The sequence below is a fragment of the Bos grunniens genome, chromosome 22, assembly GCF_055505025.1.
Source record: "Bos grunniens cultivar Pamir isolate PY7600 chromosome 22, Bosgru_T2T1.0, whole genome shotgun sequence".
Classification (NCBI taxonomy): Eukaryota; Metazoa; Chordata; class Mammalia; order Artiodactyla; family Bovidae; genus Bos; species Bos grunniens.
In genome coordinates this window covers 55,839,531-55,860,170 of record NC_141186.1, presented here as the reverse complement: position 1 = coordinate 55,860,170, position 20,640 = coordinate 55,839,531, and the positions used below count along the sequence as shown (strand labels likewise).

The window sequence follows — 20,640 nt, the reverse complement described above, 5'->3', positions numbered from 1 at the left end:
CTGAGCGACTAAGCATCCACCTTGAGGAACTGTTTTGCCAAGTGACCAGGCAGTGCCACACATACACAGCATACTATTTTCTGAGAACAGCGAACATTTGGAAAAGCAAAATGATCATCCACCCTGTAATCCCAGTCTTTAAAAAACAAACAAACCACGACTGTAGCAATCCAGGAAATTAAGATTTGCAAAATATTCTAAACGGCAAGCAAAACAAAACTCTCTTAGGTTGTAACTGAGAAGGCAACCTCATGGTGGGCTTCAGTGGCCCAAGAGGACGGATTTGCTTGTGAAATAAAAACCAGGCGTGTTCTTGCTGAACATGGCCAGAGTCCAGTGTCTTCCCTGACTTGCATTTTGATGTATGGCCATCACAGCCAACTCTGCACTGGCCACAGGCATGCTGCCCGATAGAAAGAACGTGGATGCTTGGAAATCAATAGCCCGCAGTTTCTTCATCAGCAGTTTTGTGCATTTGGCACCCACCACACAACAACCTGCACACAGCAGCATCCAGCAACTGCAAACGGCTCGTTTACTCACGACCAGCAGACTGACTTAGCAATTTGGTTCTAAGGAAAACATTCATAATTAACCACTTCCTTCCTTTTCTGTAAATCTGAATATCAAACAGGCTTTAGACACATCTGTCTTCTGAACAAGATCTTTGTCTTAAGTCTTACCTCAGCAGCCTGGGTCTCTTGATGCAGCAACGTAAGACCGGTCAAGTCCTCTAAGAAGGAATGTGAAGAATTAAACACCTTCGCCAGGAAATTAAATCCTTCTCGTTCATACTGATCGAGAACCTGTAAAGACATTTATGAGTGAAAGTGTTAAGTCACTCAGTCATGTCCGACTCTTTTTACCCCATGGACTACAGCCCTCCAGGCTCCTCTGTCCAAGGAATTCTCCAAGCAAGAATACTGGAATGAGTAGCCATTCCCTTCTCCAGGAAATCTTCCTGACCCAGGGATTGAACCGGGGTCTCCCGCACTGCATGTGGATTCTTTACTGTCTGAGCCACCATGGAAGTATATTAGATATATGTTAAGGGGGAGGTAGGATTTAAATGCATATTAAAAGATCTTTACTTCTAATAATCACCTGTCAAAAAATGGAACTAAAACAAGAATTAAAAATTAAATATGGGAAAAATCAATCTGTTAGGCAAACAACTGTGAGGGTTTAGTATTTATCATTTTCCCTTTCTTAGAAAGAACGACAATACCATCTTCCAATTCAGATGACAGTGTTTCTCAGACAAAATAAGTTACACGCAAATTCACTAAAAATTCTAGAAGAGTAGAGGTTGCTGATTCTAAAGTTCACTTTTTAGGAGAAAAGTAATAGGCAATTATTTCCTTGTGTATTGACAGATGAATGGATAAAGAAATTGTGGTACATATATACCATGGAATACTAGCCACAAAAGGGTATGAATTTGAGTCAGTTGGAAACGGGTGGATGAACCTAGAGCTTGTTATACAGAGTGAAGTAAGTGAGAAAGAGGAAAAACAAATACTGTATATTAACGCATATCCATGAAATCTAGAAAAATGGCACTGATGACCCTATTTGCAGGGCAGGAATAGAGACACAGACGTCAAGACTGGACTGACGGACACAGCAGGGGAAGGAGAGGGTGGGACAAATGGAGAGCGTAGCACTGCCTGTATCCACCACCGTGTGTAACAGAGACGGCAGCGGGGAGCTGCTGCGCGACACAGAAAGGGCAGCTGTGCTCTGCGACGGCCCAGGGGGGCGGGCGAGGCTGCTGCTGAGAGGGAGGCTCAAGAGGCAGGCGGCTCCTGTATATTTACAGCAGATTCACGCTGCTGTAGGGCAGAAACACAACGCTGTAAAGCAATTATCCTCAATTGAAAATAAATTAATAGAAGAACAAACAAAACTATAGGCAAGAGAAGAGCCAAGAAAAAAAAAATGTTAAGGATAAAGGGAAAGGAAGGGACCAAAGGTGGGAAATGAGACCCACCAGTTAGTCAAATGCATTAAAAATGATTTTTTTAATGTAAAAATGAATTTCATCGGCATATCACAAAAAAGTTGCCCAAACAGCCAATAAACATATGAAAAGTTGCTCAACATTACAAGTGACAGCTAAAAACCACAATGAACGGCTACTTTATAGCTACCAGAGCGGCTAAGATGAACAAGACGGAAAATACCAAGTACTCACAAGGGTATGGAACAACCACTGTTCTCATGGGAAGACAAAATAACCACCTTAGGTGTTTAATATTTATATGCCCTGTGACCAAGAGATTCTTAAAGAAGGCTGAGTGCCGAAGAATCAGTGCTTTTGAACTGCAGTGTTGGAGAAGACTCTTGAGAGTCCCTTGGACTGCAAGATCAAACCAGTCCATCCTAAAGGAAATCAGTCCTGAATATTCACTGGAAGGACTGATGCTGAAGCTGAAGTTCCAACACTTTGGCCACCTGATGCGAAGAGCTGACTCATTTGAAAAGACCCTGATGCTGGGAAAGACTGAAGGCAGGAGGAGAAGGGGACGACAGAGGATGAGACGGTTGGATGGCATCACCAACTCAATGGACATGAGTTTGAGCAAGCTCTGGGAGATGGTGAAGGACAGGGAAGCCTGGTGTGTCCATGGGGTCACAAAGAGTCGGACATGACTGAGCGACTGAACAATACCAACAAACAAAAAAATGTGCACAGAGGCGCATCAGAAGAGCGGAACAAAAGTGTCCAAGCAGCACCATTCACGACAGCCCCAACAAGGAACTACTCCAGTGTCCGTCAACAGTAGGCTGAATTAACAAACTGTGGCTTATTCACGCAATGGAATAACACACAGACATGCAAATGTACTACGACTACAAGCAACAATATAGATGATTCTCACAAACTACGTTAAACAAAAGAAGGGAGAAGCGGTGTACACTACAGGATTACAACAATGTAAAGTTTTTTAAAAAGTGAACCTGTGCTGTTAGAAGTCAGGAGTGTGGTTGTGCAGTGAGGGAATGGAACTGGAAGAGGGCACAGGGGAGGGCCTGAGGTGCTGGTAACTTTTTCTTTTATCTGGGTTCTGGTTACAAAGATACACCTGTGAAAAACCATCAAGCACTTTTTCATATATACATTGTCCTTTGATCAAAAGATCAAAAGAAGGACTTCCCTGGTAACGCAGTAGATAAAAACCTGCCTGCCAGTGCAGGGGACAAGGGTTTGATCCCTGGTCCAAGAAGGCTCCACATGACACAGAGCAGCTAGGCCTGTGGACCACAGCTGTGAACCTGCGCGCCCCAGCTGCTGAGCCCTTGTGCCCTGGAGCCTCTGCAGCAAGAGCAGCCGGCACAACGAGAAGCCCCCGTTCGCGGCAGCTAGTGAAAGCGCACACAAAGCCACAGAGACCCAGCGCAGCCAAAAGCAAAGGAATTAGCTAATTTTAAAAAATATCAAAAGATACAAGATCGGTAGTCTTTTGAGGAGAACAATATAAGAACATGACTGCTTAAAAGTGATTAGCACACTTAGGAATTCAATGATCACTGTGAATTACAGAAGGCACACGGTGAATCAGAGCCTTGGAAATTCTCTCAAAACTCAGAGTAAATAAAGAGACGACTGCTTCAGATACATAGCAGACACTGATGATACATCCCGGAAATCAACACATGAACGGAAAGGCTGGAAAAGCAATGACACAAAATACAGAGAAAAGAATTTTTAAAAAATGTCTCCATGCAGAAATGAAAATGTAGAAGCCCTTCAATCCAGCAATTCCACTTCAAAGACTTGTCAAAGAATTTTTGCTGTTGTTGAGGCTTGCAGACTTGTGATCCCCTCCCCGCTTCCAATATTCTTTAATACTGAGAGGGTAACAGGCAGGAAGGCCAAGGGTCTCCAAATGGAGAAGACAGGCTGCAAGCATCAGACATGTTTTCTCTCTCTCTCAAGCGGCAGGAGGAAACAAACTACTAGTGTTATATTTTCCCTTCTCTATACAAATTTAAAGAGACGTTTCTCTTCAAATTCTGTGTTGCCATGACGACACCTGGTTCCACCTGAACTTTTCTCAAACCTCGAGCTAACCAATATATTTTTCTTATGGATATGTTTGTCTTAAGCTATGTTAACAAACTATGTATTTACCCTAGACTCTGTCTTTAAGTAGGTTGCAAACCAGTATGCAAACAAACCAGCATGTTTTACTCACGCAAATCTTCTCTTAAGCTATGTTAATGAGACTGTATTTGCTTGGAAACCTACCTTTCTTCAAGATTCACGTCAGCCCGTGACAACTCACCTTGTGCCCACGTTACCTCAAAATGCATGCTGTGGGTGAGGGGCCTGGTGCCATTGTCTGGGTTTTGAGGCATTTCCTTTTTCTAATTAGCAGACTGCTAGTAGCTATATAACATCCTGCTAAAGACTAGCAGGGGGCACTCCTTCTGCCCGCTTCTGATGTCTATGTCCGAAGCTTTCTTTATCTCTTTCATACTTTCAGTTAAAACTTTATTACACAAAAGCTCTGAGCAATCAAGTCTCGTCACTGGCCCCAGACTGAGTTCTCCTCTGGAGCCCAAGTATCCCGGCGTTTTTCGTGGTTCAGCAACAACCTTTCAATATTTAGCTATTTTTTTTTTATAAGGTGAATATTGTAAAGAAAATCTGACGATGAGCATGTTGACTCTTCAGTGGCATGCCCACCCCATCCCCACTTAAATCCTGCTTGTCGTTGGTCAGTCGCTCAGTCGTGTCCAACTCTTTTTGGCCCCATGGACTGTAGCCCACCAGCCTTCTCTGTGCATGAGATTTTCCAACCAAGAATACTACAGTGGGTTGCCATTTCCTTCTCCAATATTTTACTTGCATGGGCACAAAGGCTGAGGTGCAAGGATACTCACAGGAACACCATTTGCAACAACAAAAGATTCGAAATAACCACCCCTTTAAAGGTGCTGACTAACTAAACTGCAGTATATTTACGGTCAAAGACATAATCAGGATGCATTAAAAGAATGAGGCATTTCTACAGTACTGATATAAACTGACTTCCAAGACAGAAATGTATTAAAAAGCAATATCCAGAGTATGAATCTAGTACTGATGCTTTTAAAATAAAGGTGGTGGAGAGGAAGCAAGGGAAATGCACATATGCAGGGGCTTGTTTCTGCATATAGTATCCCTGAAGAACAGACACACAAACACACACACACACACACGCCTGACAACAAGTAGTTGCCTTTGTATATTCTTTTACACTACTCGAGTGTTTTTAAACCATGTACACATATTACCTATTCATATAATATCATAAATCTCAAAAAATTTTTTTTTCCTTTGGTGCCAGAGAAAGGTCTTAAAAGAAAAGGATGAAGAACTCTAATGTCCTGATGAGGCAGTTGGAACTGGAGGGGAGCAGTGGCTCCTCGTGGGCACAGCAAGTGTGTAGGTAGGGACCAGGGAAGTGGCCGCAGTGCTAAGTTAAGGAGAACAGGGAGCTGGGTGCTGGGGAGCTCTAGGGTCTGGACAGTAAGGTCCAGGGAGGGCCAGTCAGCTCTGGGGTCAGGCGGTGAGGTCATCTGCTGCCAGAGAAGGGGATGTGGTGGGCCATGGAGCTGGAGGAGGGTAGTGATGGTCTGGGACAGCAGGGTGGAGAATGGGAGAGGGGCAGGTGGTTAGTGGTGCACAAAAGTACTGACAACCTAAAACCCCCATTCAGGACAAAAATTATCTTTCTCCCCAAACTCAAATTTAACAATCCATCAAAGCTTGGGGACTGGCCAGAAAGGGTCAAATAATTTGAGGCGCTAGTGAGTAATTAAAAGACAGTTGCTTCTTGGAAGGAAAGCTATGACAAACCTAGATAGCATATTAAAAAGCAGAGACATCACTTTGCCGACAAAAGTTTATATAGTCAAAGCTGTAGTTTTTCCAGTAGTCATGTACAGATGTGAGAGTTGAACCTAAAGAAGGTTGAGTATTGAAGAATTGATACTTTTGAACTGTGGTGCTTGAGAAGACTCTTGAGAGTCTCTTGGACAACAAGGAGATCAAACCAGTCAATCCTACAGGAAATCAACCCTGAAAATTCACTGGAAGGACTGATGCCGAAGCTGAAGCTCCAATACTTTGGCCACCTGATGAGAAGAGCCGACTCATTAAAAAACTCCCTGATACTGGCAAAGATTGAGGGCAGGAGGAGAAAGGGTTGACAGAGGATGAGATGGTTGGATGGCGACACCGATTTAATGGAGATGAGTTTCAGCAAACTCTGGGAAATGGTGAAGGACAAGGAAGCCTGGCTTGCTGCAGTCCGTGGGGTCGCAAAGAGTTGGACACGACTGAACGACAGGAGTGAGTAGTCATGAAGGGGTCTGAGGCTGTTGAGCACAGACCTGCAGGCGGGAGGCACGGAGAAGCGGAATCCTGGAGAGGTGGAGGAGCAGGGGGTGACTCTTACATGCCAAGGCATCAACAAAGTGCAGTCTTTGGCCGATTAGCCACAGGAAATTAATTTGACAACCCAATGCCTGGATAAAAAAGCATTTAATAACTGAATTCCTCAGTAATTACGAGATTCCTTACAAACCAGAATGTTATCTCAGGAAAAATGTGCATAGAAATTAGGTGACCCTTTTCAAACTGCCAAGAGCTCTGTGTTTAGTGACCATCCCATTTTTGTTTTTTAAGAGAGATGACATTAATATTGCGATTTTTTATTTTTTAATTGACACATAGTTCATTTATAATGTTGTGTTAGTTTCAGATATACAGCAGAGTGAGTGGTTCATACGTATCTATTCTTCTTCAGATTCTTTTTGCTTATAGGTTATTATAGAATACTGAGTGGAATTCCCTGCACTATATACAATAGGTCCTTGTTGGTCATCTATTTTATATATAGTAGCTCGTACATGTTAATCCCAAACTTCTAATTTATCCATACCCCCGTTACCATAATCATAAGTTTTCTCTGTTAATCATAAGTCTTCTCTGTCTGTGGAAGTCTATTTTGTAAATAAGTTCATTTGTATCTTTATTTTTTTAGATTCCACATATACGCAATATCATATGACATTTGTCTTTCTCTGTCTCCCTTCACTTAGTATGATCATCTCTAGGTCCATCCAAGTGATCACTTATTTCTGAGTGAACTATTCAACTCATTAAGCAGCTTCTTTGTGCCAGGTTTCCAGTAAGGCCAAAAAAAAAAAAAAAGACATGGGAATGAAAAATGGACAAAAACTTTGATAAAAAAAAATTTGGAGTAACTCCAGAGATGACTCTTTGTTGGATCTTAATTAAACCTGGAGATTTCAAGCCTGTGTTTCCACAGATAATTTTGTAGTGCTATAAATCTGGACGAAGTGGAAAAAACGAATGGCCAGGGTAGAATGAGTGAAGGCCTTCCCCATAATCAGGATGTACAGAAAGTTTGATGCTGAAACATTATTAATAGCTCTGGCTTGAAAAATATGTGGAAAAACTTAACCCTCCAGGGGCATATTTAATCATGCAAGAGTTTTCCAGTATTCCCTTTATGTGCTGGGAAGTTAATCTGTGTTACGAGTATAAGCAGCTTATAAAATGTAGGAGGATTTTTTTCCTCCTCCACAAACAGCTCAATCTTAAAGGAGAAAAAAATGTGTTTTAAATTATCAAAAAAAAAAGAGAGACAGAAAAAAAGTATCACAATGAATTTGAGCACTGCAACAACCTGTCATAAAACATAAAACATATAATACCTCTTAAGTAAATTATATAATATGTGGTCTTATACACATTACATTTTGGAAGGTTATAAGTATTCTAAAGATACTAGGTTATAAGTATTCTAAAGGTTGTAAGTATTCTAAAGATTATAAGTTTATAAGTATTCTAAAAGGTTATAAGGTTATAAGTATAAGAAGGTTATAAGTATTCTAAAGATTCTAAAGTTTTTTTTCAAGATCTTTCTGTGTTGTTGGGTGTTGTCATTATAGACTGCCTGAACCGGCTAAGTCTGCTCCTGCCCCTAAAAAGGGCTCTGAAAAAGCTGTGACCAAGGCCCAGAAGAAGGACAGCAAGAAGCGCAAGCGCAGCCGAAAGGAGAGCTACTCCATGTACGTGTACAAGGCGCTGAAGCAAGTCCATCTGGACACTGGCATCTCCTCCAAGGCCATGGGCATCATGAACTCCTTCGTCAACGACGTTTTCGAGCGCATCGCTGGCGAGGCATCGTGCCTTGCGCATTACAACAAGCGCTTGACTATCACATACAGGGAGATCCAGACCGCCGTGCGCTTGCTGCTACCTGGGGAGCTGGCCAAGCACGCCGTGTCCGAGGGCACTGAGGCTGTCACAAAGTATACCAGCTCCAAGTAAATATAACACGCCTAGCCGCTGTTAACGGAGAACGCAATGGCACCCCACTCCAGTACTCTTGCCTGGAAAATCCCATGGACGGAGGGCCTGGTGGGCTGTAGTCCATGGGGTCACTAAGAGTTGGACACAACTGAGCGACTTCATTCTTTCACTTTCTAAAGATACTAGGAGAGTTTGCTAAGTAGAGAAATAATAACTCCTTTAAAGATATGGATCCTTTCCTGATGGACACAATTTTCCTTACTTAACTACGGCAACCCACCCCCGTATTCTTGCTGGGAAATCTCATGGACAGAGGAGCCTGATGGGCTACAGTCAGTGGGGTCACCAAGAGTCGGACACAACTGAACAACAACAAGGCTATGCCGCTCCCCACGGCACGCTGAATTGCCACCAGGACTGAAGAAAACACTCTGCCTCACCGTCTTGGTAATAGGGAGCTGATCGTTTTTAAATATCAACCAGATGGTTGGTAACTTTGTTTCTATTTCTGTATATGTCAGTGATATAAACCAGATAATGGATAAGAAAACAGCTTCCTATGGAAATGCAGCTATCATCTTAACTAAATCAGTTGCTGTTAACTTCCTCTGTTTAGATACAGGCTTTACAATGTCAAAACTTTAAAAAGGAGGACAGTTCTGAGTTCAAGATACATAATAGCAGGGGATGATTTATGGGTGCAAGAGTGAGAGGTACAAACGATTCAGTACAAGACCGGTTACAAGGACATATTGTACAACATGGGAGATACAGCCAACATTTTTAATTGCAAATAGAGTACAACCTTTCAAAAATGTATAAAAATTTTTAAAAAGTGAGTCTGAAAAGATAAAAAAGTCTGAAATGAGATTTTAAGGTTAACTAGTTCTTTCCTGTAAACTGATCTAATTTCATAATGTAAATAAAAATAGAAACAAAGTTAAGAAAACATACCAGTATGTCAAAAACTAGAGCTGCCGGGAGCCAGCGTGAGGAACTCCGCCCGTGGCAAAGGTCATGAGGAAGGAGGCTCGGCATATGCAAAGGTGGGATCGAGCCTCAGGAGTCGCCCTGGAAGTTCTCGAGCATCTACCCCCAAAACCAGAGTCTGCCTACTTTCTGCTTTGTGCTCTCACCTACACCTCTGACTTTACGGGGGGCTGTCCCCCACTACCTCTCTCTGAAAAAAGAGTTAACTTACAGCTCCAGTTGATAAAGTTGGTGGGCGTGATAAGAGTGTTTTAACCTACAAACTCCTCTGAAGGTTATTCTGGCCACATGTGATTGTTCACAGCCTCCCAACCGTGAGAGGCATGAGATGTTCTAAACTGTCTAAATACAGATTCCTTTGAGCAGTTAAAAGATTGATTAGAAATTGTATTGGTGAAGGGTTTTTCACTTGTTGGGCCAATGTTTGCTGCTAAGTTTCCATATCCCTTACCTGCTGTGTCCCTGGCAGTGTATTGATTAATATAATTGGTGTAAGTAGTAGCTTTAATGTTTGTAACCTGGGACCCTTGAGTTAATTCTTTTTCTTGTTATAGCCCACCACACCTTTGCCCTATAGGAATGCAACTTTATCTAATGCTTTTGGAGGGTGGCGCCTGACTAATCACCTTTAGAGAAAAATAAGTTTTCTGAAGAAAGGGTCTTAAAATGTTAACAGGCCTCAGGGCCAGAAGATGATGCAAATCACCTAAACTTTTGCATATGATAAGTTTGCAGGAAGAAAGCCTGGCTTACTGCATGACTCTACCCCTTCCCCCATTATCCTCTATGCATAACTTAAGGTATAAAAACTACTTTGGAAAATAAAGTGCGGGCCTTGTTCACTGAAGCTTGGTCTCCCCATGTCGTTCTTTCTCTCACCTTCTGGCTGAATTATTCAGCCTCTTTTCTCCACTGAATTTCCTCACTGAGCTATCCTTATTTAACCACTCTTCATATCTTTAATTAACGCTTAATTGATCTACTGTTTGATCGCCGAGGCTGTCTCCCCTTCGAAACCCCTGACTCCACCGTGGCTGGACCCCGGCAATAGCATTAATCAGGATAATACCTGGCATGTCAAAAACGCACTACAGATAAGTCTCTTGTTCTTTCCCTAATGTCACTGTATAGTGTCCATTTTTCTTAGGAATCCAAATCTAAAATGGGTACAATGGTAATTTAGAGGATATGGGAGATTTTAAATCAAAATGCTGAATAGCTTTCAAATTTCAACAATGGAATAAGAGTTCCGAACACTTCAGGGATTTTAACTGAACTTCTTACAGTGCAACACACAACTGTACTAAAAACAAAGCCAAATAATATCGTATCTTGGTGTTGTCACATACCAAACTCAGAAATCTACTGAGGTTAATTGAGCAGAAGGAAAGAAACTGAAAACTGGGAGACAACATGCAATGGGCAGTAATTTGCCAACAGTGGGCAAAACTTCGTCTTTCTGAGTCTGTCTGCTCATCACTACAATGGGTTTGTTTGTTGCTTAGTTGCTAAGTCGTGTTTGACTCTGCGATCCCATGGACTGTGGTCCACCAGGCTCCTCTGTCCATGGGAAGAATACTGGAGAGGGTTGCCATTTCCTCCTCCCGGGGATCTTCCTGACTCAGCGACTGAACCTGCGTCTCCTACATTGGCAGGAGGGTTCTTTACCACTGAACCACTGGGGAAAACCTACAATGGGGATAAAACTCCAAGCCTATCTGTCCACTTAGATTAAAAAAAAAAAAAAGATTTTATGACTTCAATCACTAAGAATGGTTTACAAAGGACAATAAAAGTGCTATTCCTTTATTACCTTTTTTGCACTTATTCTCATGATACAATTACTATCAGCTAATAGGGTGTGGCACATACAGAAAACACAGGACAAAATGGCACACGGTGACAGAGAAAATACCAGAGTAAGGGGCTCTGAGAACACTCTTCCATAAACGAGAATATTAACAAACCCTGAGGCATATTTATTTAAGAAAAGCAGCTGTAAAAATAAGGTTTGTGGTGTTTTAACTTGACCAGTTCCCAGCCCTTTTCCCCTTCTAGCTTGACTGTAGCCTTGAAAACCAACACACCATCACAGTGAAAACTAGGCTGGGAGCCAGCGGAGGAGGCACATCGGAGATCTGAAGGAGCTGTGACCCCATGTTCAGAAAATTGCCACCTGTTTGTAAGGAAGACCCCACTCACTTGCTGCTCAGTTGCTGCCTTTATTTGACTTGACTCAGAAATCACCATATGTGAAAACCTTTTTCCAGGGACCAGTTGTTGAAAAGTATCAGGAGCAACTGTTGTTCAACACTGTGACCTGCTGAGGTGGTAAGTGACAGTTAAAGCAACAATAAGCTTAAAACAAAAAGCTTAAAAGGAAAATCTGGTGAATCCCACAATCTTAGGAATCCAGAAGACTACACATGAGCATAGACCTAGGTGCATGCCCTAAGTCACACACGCGCTCAGGAAAGATCTGAGAAGGCCTTAAGCTCTCACCTCTAGCTGATCAGGAGGATCTGGGCAGGTAGGAGATGAAGGGTAAGGCAGAGTACCTAACTGCCCAGGCGAGCACTGAGGACATGGCCCACCACACACACAGCCCCCAACAGAGAGTGGAAGGCTTACTGGTTCTGTTAGGGGAAGCACACTGATTGAAGCACAGGTGCCCCACCCTGGCCAGGCACCATAGTAACCATTTGCATGAGTTGTTTTAGGACAGGAGATCCTGATAAGGAATACGGAACTAATAAGCCACCAACCGGAAGAGTTTGGGAAAGGTTGAAAGGAGACACCGCGTGTTCGTCCACTTCCCAGAATCCCTCTCACTAGCATCCATCTTGGCTGGGCCATGTGCGCCACCAGGAAAGACTCTGAATTAGAATGATTGGCCAAAGAACACCCGGAAACTAATCCCATCACCATAAAACCTGAGACTGCAAGCCATGCGGCAGAGCAGTTCTCCTGGGTTCCCTTACCCTACTGCTCTCCACCCGGGCGCCCTTTCCCAATAAAATCTCTTGCTTTGTCAGCACATGTGTCTCCTCGGACAGTTTATTTCCAAGTGTTAGACAAGAGCCCAGTTTCGGGCGCTGGAAGGGGTCCGCCTTCCTGCAACGGTTCCAGGCATTTCAGGAGATGTCTGTCCAGTCATTAGATGGCCACTAAGTTAACTGAGCACAAAGGGCCACACAGGACAAAGACTACAAACCTAACGAGATTAGTTTAGAGAAGTCACTGAATAACAAACAACAGGAGCAGCAAGGAATGACAGCAAACCTTGGAGAAGGAAGAAAATCTGATCCCAGAGCTTCTGCATTATATTGTTGAAAATGTCCAGCTCTCAACAGAAAATTACCAGTTGTGCAGAGAAACAGGAAAGTATGTCCCCCACACAAAACAAAAATGAAATCAATCTATAGAAACTGTCCCTGAGGAACCTACTAGACAGACTTGAAAACTGCTATTTTAAGTATGTTCAAAGAACTAAAAAAATCATGTGTAAGTAACTAAAGGAAAGTACGAGAATGCTACCTCACCAAAATACAGAATACCAATAAAGGGAAACAAAACAAAACAAAAAACCACCCAAGAGACATTCTGGAATTGAAAAACACAACTGAAAAATTCAAGACTCTCAACAGCAGATTTGGGTTAGCTGAAGAAAGAATTACTGAACATGAAGAGAGGTCAACTGAGACTAGCCAGTTTCAAAACTCTCAAAAAATTGCAGAGGAAGGAACACTTCTAAACTCATTCTATGAGGCCACCATCACCCTGATACCAAAACCAGACAAGGACAACATAGAAAAAGAAAATTATAGGCGAATATCACTGATGAACATAGATGCAAAAATTGTCAACAAAATTCTAACAAACAGAATTCAACAACACATTAAAATGTTCAAACACCATAATCAGCTGGGTTTATTTCATGGATGCAAGGATTCTTCCATACACACAAATCAATCAATGTGACATACCATATTAACAAACTGAAAGATAAAAACCATATAATAATCTCAAGAGATGCAGAAAAGGCCTTTGACAAAATTCAGCACCCACTTATGATTAAAATTCTTCAAAAAATAGGCACAGAAGGAACCTACCTCAACACAGTTAAATCCACTTATGGTAAGCCCACAGCAAACAGTATTCTCAGTGGTGAAAAACTGAAAGCATTCTCTGTAAGATCAGGAACAAGACAAAGGTGCCCACTCTCACCAATATTATTCAACATAGTTTTGGAAGTCCTAACTATGACAATCAGAGAAGAAAAAGAAATAAAAGGAATCCAGATTGAAAAAAAAGAAAGCTCTCACTGTTTGCAGATGACATGATACCATACACAGAAAACCCTAGAGATACTATCAGAAAATTACTAGAGCTAATCAGTGAATTTAACAAAGTTGTGGGATACAAAATCAATACACAGAAATCACTTGCATTCCTATATACTAACAATGAACACTCAGAAAGAGAAATTAAGGAATCAATCCCATTCACCACTGCAACAAAAAGAATAAAATATCTAGGAATAAACCTACCTAAGGAGACAAAATAAATGTATACAGAAAATTATAAGGCACTGATAAAAGAAATCAAAGATGACATAAACAGATGGAGAGATATTCCATGTTCCTGGCTTAGAAGAATCAATATTGTGAAAATGACTATACTACGAAATGCAATCTACAGATTCAATGCAATTCCTGTCAAACTACCAATGGCATTTTTCACAATTCATATGGAAACACAAAATTCCCCGAACAGCCAAAGCAGTCTTGAAAAGGACGAATGGAAGTGGAGGAATCAACTTTCCTGACTTCAGATTATACTATAAAGCTACAATCATTACGACTCTATAGTACTGGCACAAAAACAGAAATATAGACCAATGGAACAAGATAGAGAGCCCAGAAATAAACCCATGCACCTATGGGTAGCTTATTTTTGACAAAGGAGCCAAGAATATACAATATAAAAGAGGCAAAGATAGCCTCTTGAGTAAGTGGTGCTGGGAAAACTGGTCAGCTACATGTAAAAGGATGAAATTAGAACACTTCCTAATACCGTACACAAAGATAAACTCAAAATGGATTAAAGACCTAAATGTAGGACCAGAAACTATAAAACTCATAGAGGAAAACATAGAATACTCGACATAAATCAAAGCAAGATCCTCTATGACCCACCTCCTAGAGTAATGGAAATAAAAACAAAAATAAACAAGTGGGATCTAATTAAACTTAAAAGCTTTTGCACAGCAAAGGAAATTATAAACAAGATGAAAAGATAATCCTCAGAATGGGAGAAAATAATAGCAAATGAAACAACTGACAAAGGATTAATTTCCAAAACATACAAGCAGCTCATACAATTCAATACCAGAAAAACAAAGAACCCAATCAAAAAGTGGGGAAAAGACCTAAACAGACATTTTTCCAAAGAAGACATACAGATGGCTAATAAACACATGAAAAGATGCTCAACATTGCTTATTATTAGAGAAATGCAAATCAAAACTACAATGAGATATCACCTTACACTGGTCAGAATGGCCATCATCAAAGAGTCTACAAACAATATATGCTGAAGAGGGTATGGAGAAAAGGGAACCCTCTCCCACTGTTGGTGGGAATGTAAATTGATACAGTCACAGTGGAAGACGGTATGGAGATTCCTTAAAAAACTAGAAATAAAACCACCACATGACCCAGCAATCCCACTCCCAGGCATATACCCTGAGAAAATCAAAACTGAAAAAGACACATGAACCCCAATGTTCACTGCAGCACTATTTACAACAGCTAGAACATGGAAGCAACTTAGATGTCCACTGACTGATGAATGGGTAAAGAAGCTGTGGTACGTATATACAATGGAATATTACTTGGCCATAAAAAGGAATGCATTTGCATCAGTTCTAATGAGATGGATGACCTAGAACCTGTTACACAGAGTGAAGTCAGTCAGAAAGAGAAAGATAAATATCGTATACTAAGGCACATATGGTAAGTCAGTGGGTAAAGAATCTGCCTGCAATGCGGAAGATCTGGGTTCCATCCCTGGGTTGGGAAGATCCCCTGGAGGAGGGTATGACAACTCACTCCAGTATCTTGCCTGGAGAATCCTCAAGGACAGAGGAGCCTGGTGGGCTATAGTCCATGGGGTCGCAAAGAGTCAGACACAACTGAGCAACTAAGCACACACAGCAACTCATATATACGGAATCTGGGAAAGATGGTACTGATGAATTTATTTGCAGGGAAGCAACAGAGAAAGTGACATGGAGAACAGACTTATGGACATTGCGGGGGGTTGGTGTGCAAGGAGAGGGTGAGATGTACGGAGAGAGTAACATGGAAACTTCCATTAGCATATGTAAAATACATAGCCAATGGGAATTTGCTGTATGGCTCAGGAAACTCAAACAGGCTCTGTATCAACCTAGAGGAGTGGGATGGGGAGGGAGATTTAAGAAGGAGGGTACCTATGTATACCTATTGGTGACTCATGCAGATGTTTGACAAAAACAACAAAATTCTGTAAAGCAATTATCCTTCAATTAAAAAATAAATTAAAAACATTAAAAGTGATGGAGAAATTAACACATTCCAAGGTAAAGAGAAAACAGAGAATTAATCACTAGAAAACCTGCCCTGTCAGAAAAACTAAAGGGAATTCTTCTGACTGAAATTAAAGGACACTGGACAGTAACTCAAATCCACATGAAGAAAACATTTCAGGGAAAAGTAACTGTATAGATAAATACAGAAGACTAAACATATTTCTGTTGCAATTTTTTTCCTATGTGATTTAAAATACAAATGCATAATGCAATAATTATAAGTCTATGTTGTTGTAAATTATATAAAGATGTAATTTGTGTGACAGCAAGCACAAAGGAAGGAAAGAGAAACAGATATTACAGGAGCAAAGTTTTTGTATACTAATGAAATTAAGTGATGTTAAACAAAATTACATTGCTAGAAATTAAGATTTTAATTGCGATTTTCAGGACAGCCACTGAGAAAATAACTGAAAAAATTTACTATAAAAGAAAACACAGGGCATGAAATACAAGAAAAGTAATGTGGCATGTCAGAAAATATCTAGTTAACACAAAAGAAGGAGGTAATAGAGAAATATAGAAAGAAAAAGACGTAAGACGCATAGAAAACAAACAGCAATACTGCAAATGTAAATCCTATCTTATCAGTAATTACATTAAATGTAAATGAATTAAACACTTCAACTAAAAGTCAGACATAGCAAAATGCATAAAAAAGCATATTCAACGAAATGTTGTCTACTTGAGATGCATTTTAGATTCAAAGACACAAATAAGCTGAATGTAAAAGAAGAGAAAAAGGTATTCCATGCACTTTCAATTATGCAAGACAAGTATTAATAAGTTCTAGAGACCTAATGACATGGTAATGATAGTAAACAATACTATATTGTTTACTTGAGGTCTGCTAATAGGATAGATTTGAAATTAAACTTCTCATACATACACACACACACATACATGCACTTGTTGGAGGGGATGGATATGTTAATTAGCTTGACTGTGGTGATAATTTCACAATACATACATATTTCAAGACATTAATTTGTATACCTTAAATACATATAATTTTATATATCAATGATATCTCAATAAAGTTGTTGTGTTTTGCTTTGGGGGCCATGCAGTGTGGCTTGTGGGATCCTAGTTCTCCCAATCAGGGATTGAACCCTGGCCCCAGCAGTGAAAGCACCGTCTTAACGACTGGACCATCAGGGAATTTCCTAAAGTTATTTTTTTTTTAAATAAATGCAAATGGTAGCCAAAAGAGAGTTGGAGAGGCTATACTAATATCAGACAAAATAGACTTTAAAATTGTTAATAGAGACAAAGAAGAACATTATCTAATGATAAAAGGGTCAGTCTATTAAAAATGTATAATTATAATCATACATGTACCTATCAAACAGCCCCAAAATAAACAAAATAAAAACTGACAGAATTGAAGGGAAAAATATAAGTAAACAACAGTTAGAGAAGTCAATACTGTACTTTCAGTAATGAATATAACTAGAGAGAAGATCAGCAAGGAAACAGAAGACTTGAACAAAACTATATGCCGCCTAGATTTAGCAGACGTCTACAGGATACTATACCCAGTGATGGCAGAACACATATTCTCCTCATACGTGCACGAAGCATTCTCCAGGATATACAATGTGTTAGACCATAAAAAATGAAATCATGCACTATATGTTCTCCAGCTACAATGGAATGAAATTTGTTATCAATAACATAGAATTTGAGAAACTCAGAAATATGTGGATATTAAAAAAACACACTCCCCCAAAGCAGTGAATCAAAGTGAAAAACCACATGGGAAATTAGAAAATACTTTGAGATGAACAAAAAAATTAACACAACATACCAAAATGTATGAGATGTAATGAATGCACTGCTTATAGAAAAATGTATAATGGTAAGTGTCTATAATAAAGAACAGTTTCAAGTCATCAATTTTACCTTTCACCCTAAGAACAAAACAAAGCAAAAATCTAGCTAAATACGAAGCAAGCACAAGGAAGGAAGTATAAAAAATTGAGCATAAGTAAAATGTTGGTTTCTTGAAACATAAACAAAATCGACAAATCTTTATCTAGACTGATCAAAAATCTGAAGACTCAAATTACTAATATTAAAGGTGACAGAGGGGACAATACTATCAATATTAGAGAAATAAAAATGATTACAACACCATGAACAACTGTACACCTAGATGAAATGGACAAATTTATAGAAAGACACAAAGAACCAAAACTGACTTGTTGGTGAATTTTACTACACATTTAAAGAATTCACCAAACTTTCACAAACTCCCCAAAAACAGAAAAGCAGCTAACATGTCTTAACTCAGTCTCCGAGGCCAGTAATATCCTGGTGAATGAGAAAAGACATCACAAAGAAAAGTCTCTTATGAATATAAATGCAAAAATCTTGAGTGAAGTACTAGCTAAATGAATCCAGCAACATAGAATTACACACCTTGAGAAAGTGGGATTTACTCCTGGAAAGCAAGGCTGGTTCAACATATAAAAATTAACTAATGAACTATACCATATTATGATAATAAGGAGCAAAAACCACATGATCACTCGAGAGAGACACAAAACACAGTTAACAAATTCCAAAACCCTTTCATGACAATGAACATGCAAATGAGGAACAGAAGAGAATTTCCTCAACCTGCATAAGAGCATCAGTAGTCATCAATCTCACACGTAGTGGTGAAAGACTCAAAGCTTACTTACTAATATCAGGAACAAGACAAGGACGCCCACTTTCATCAACTCAATTCAACATTGTATTGGAGGTCTGACCCAGGGTAATAGGCAAGCAAAAGAAATAAAAGACATCTATCTTGACTGAATTAGGGGACTTTTCTGGCCGTCCAATGGTTAGGCCTCAGCTATTTTACTGCTGTGGCCAGGGTTCACTCCCTATATGCATGCTGTGTACAACGTGGCAAAAACAAACAAACAAACAAAGAAAACCCACTGAGTCTAGATTTGGAAGGAGACATAAAACTATCTCTATTTGCAGATGACATGATCTTATACATAGAAAGGTCAAAGGAAACCAAAATAAATTAAAAAACCACCTTAGAACAACATATGTACAGCATGGCTGCAGGATACAAGAGCCATATTAAAAAAAAAAATCAAATCTATTTCTGCACGTATGGTAGAAGCCAACACAATAATAGTAAAGCAATTAACCTTCAATTAAAAATTAAAAACTTAAGAAACATTAAAATATGTAGGAATAACTGTAACATAATGCATGTACACGAAAAAGTAAAAAAATCCATTGAAAAAAATTAAAAAACAAAATAAATACAAAGACATCCCAAGTTCACAAATCACAAAACTTAGTACTGGTAAGATGGCAATACTCCCCAAATTGATCTAATATTCAATGTAATCTCAGATGGCTTTTAGGAGGGGTGGTAGATACTGACAAACTGACCCTAAAATTCATATAGAAATGTAAGGCACCTAGAATAGCCAAAATAATCCTGAAAAAGAACACAGTTGGCGATCTCACACTACGTGATTTCAAAACTTACTAGAAAGACACAGTATGGCTTACTGGATGGACGTAAGGATCGACATACAGATCAACAGAATAGAACTGAAAGTCCAAATATAAACCCTTCCCACTTTTTTTTCTTCTTTTTTTTTTTTTTACAAAAGTGACGCCATTTAATGGAGGAAAGAATCATCTTTTCATCAAGTAGAGCTGGAACAACTGAGCATCTACTTGCAAAAGCTTGAAGCTAGAACCAAAGCACAGACCATATACGAAAATTGACAATAGGTTATTGGCCTAAATGTAAGAACTCAAACAAATACACTCAGAATAAATCATAGTAAATCGTCATGATCTTGGGTGGGACACAGGTTTCTCAGTTATGACAACAAAACCATAGGCAACCAAAGGAAAAAAAAAATTAGGACTTCATCAAAATTAAAAACTATTGTGCTTCAAAGCACAGGTTAACAGAGTGAAAATACAAGCTACGTGAGAAAATATTTATAAATTATAAATCTGATGAGTTTGGTGTTCAGAATATATAAAAAACTCTCATTAACATATCAATAAAAAGACAACTCAATTTAAAAATAGGCAAAGGAATTTAATAGACATTCCTCCAAAAAAAAAAAAAAAAGCTATAAAAATAGCCAACAAGCATACGAAAAGATGCTCAACATCACTGGTCTTTAGGGAAATGTAAATCAAAACCACTAGGAGATATCACTTCATGCTCAGTAGGATAGTTATAATAAAAAGGAGACAATAACAAGAGTTGACAAGAAAGAATGGAGAATCAGAGCCCTCCGACACTGCTGACGGGAACTTAAACAGTGCAGCTGTGTGGGAAACAGTTTTGGCAGTTTCATAAAATGTTAAACATAGAGTGTCCATATGACCCGATAATTATACTCCTAGGTACACAACCAGGAGAACTGAGAACATTTGTTCACACTAAAATTTGTACACAAATGTTTATAGCAGCATTATTCACAATAGCCAAAAATTCTGTAATAGCCAAATATTCATCAATTGCTAAATGGATGAAAATATGGTAGATTTGTACAATGGAATAGTATTCACCCATGAAAACGGATGGAGTGCTGACACAAGCTACAACCTGGAGGAACCTTGAAAATATTATGCTAAGTGAAAGAAGCCATTCACAAAAGACCATGTTTAATCCTCTTCATATGAAATGTCC

The 20,640-nt window shown here is 39.6% G+C and overlaps 1 protein-coding gene across 50 annotated transcripts in view; it reads right to left on the bottom strand.

Annotated features, from left to right (window-relative positions):
* Positions 1-20,640, bottom strand: part of ATG7 (autophagy related 7) — a 282,407-nt gene that overhangs the window by 131,881 nt on the left and 129,886 nt on the right. For 44 of the 50 annotated variants that reach the window (XR_015151824.1, XR_015151821.1, XR_015151827.1 and 41 more), the window contains one exon: positions 684-806. The exons of the other annotated variants lie outside the window; for them this stretch is intronic. Coding sequence is in view for 36 of the 44 variants with exons in the window: in XM_086368531.1 (XP_086224657.1) it covers positions 684-806 (123 nt within the window). In the remaining 8 variants the exon portion in view is untranslated. The remainder of the gene's footprint in view (positions 1-683; positions 807-20,640) is intronic. 50 annotated transcript variants of the gene reach the window in all.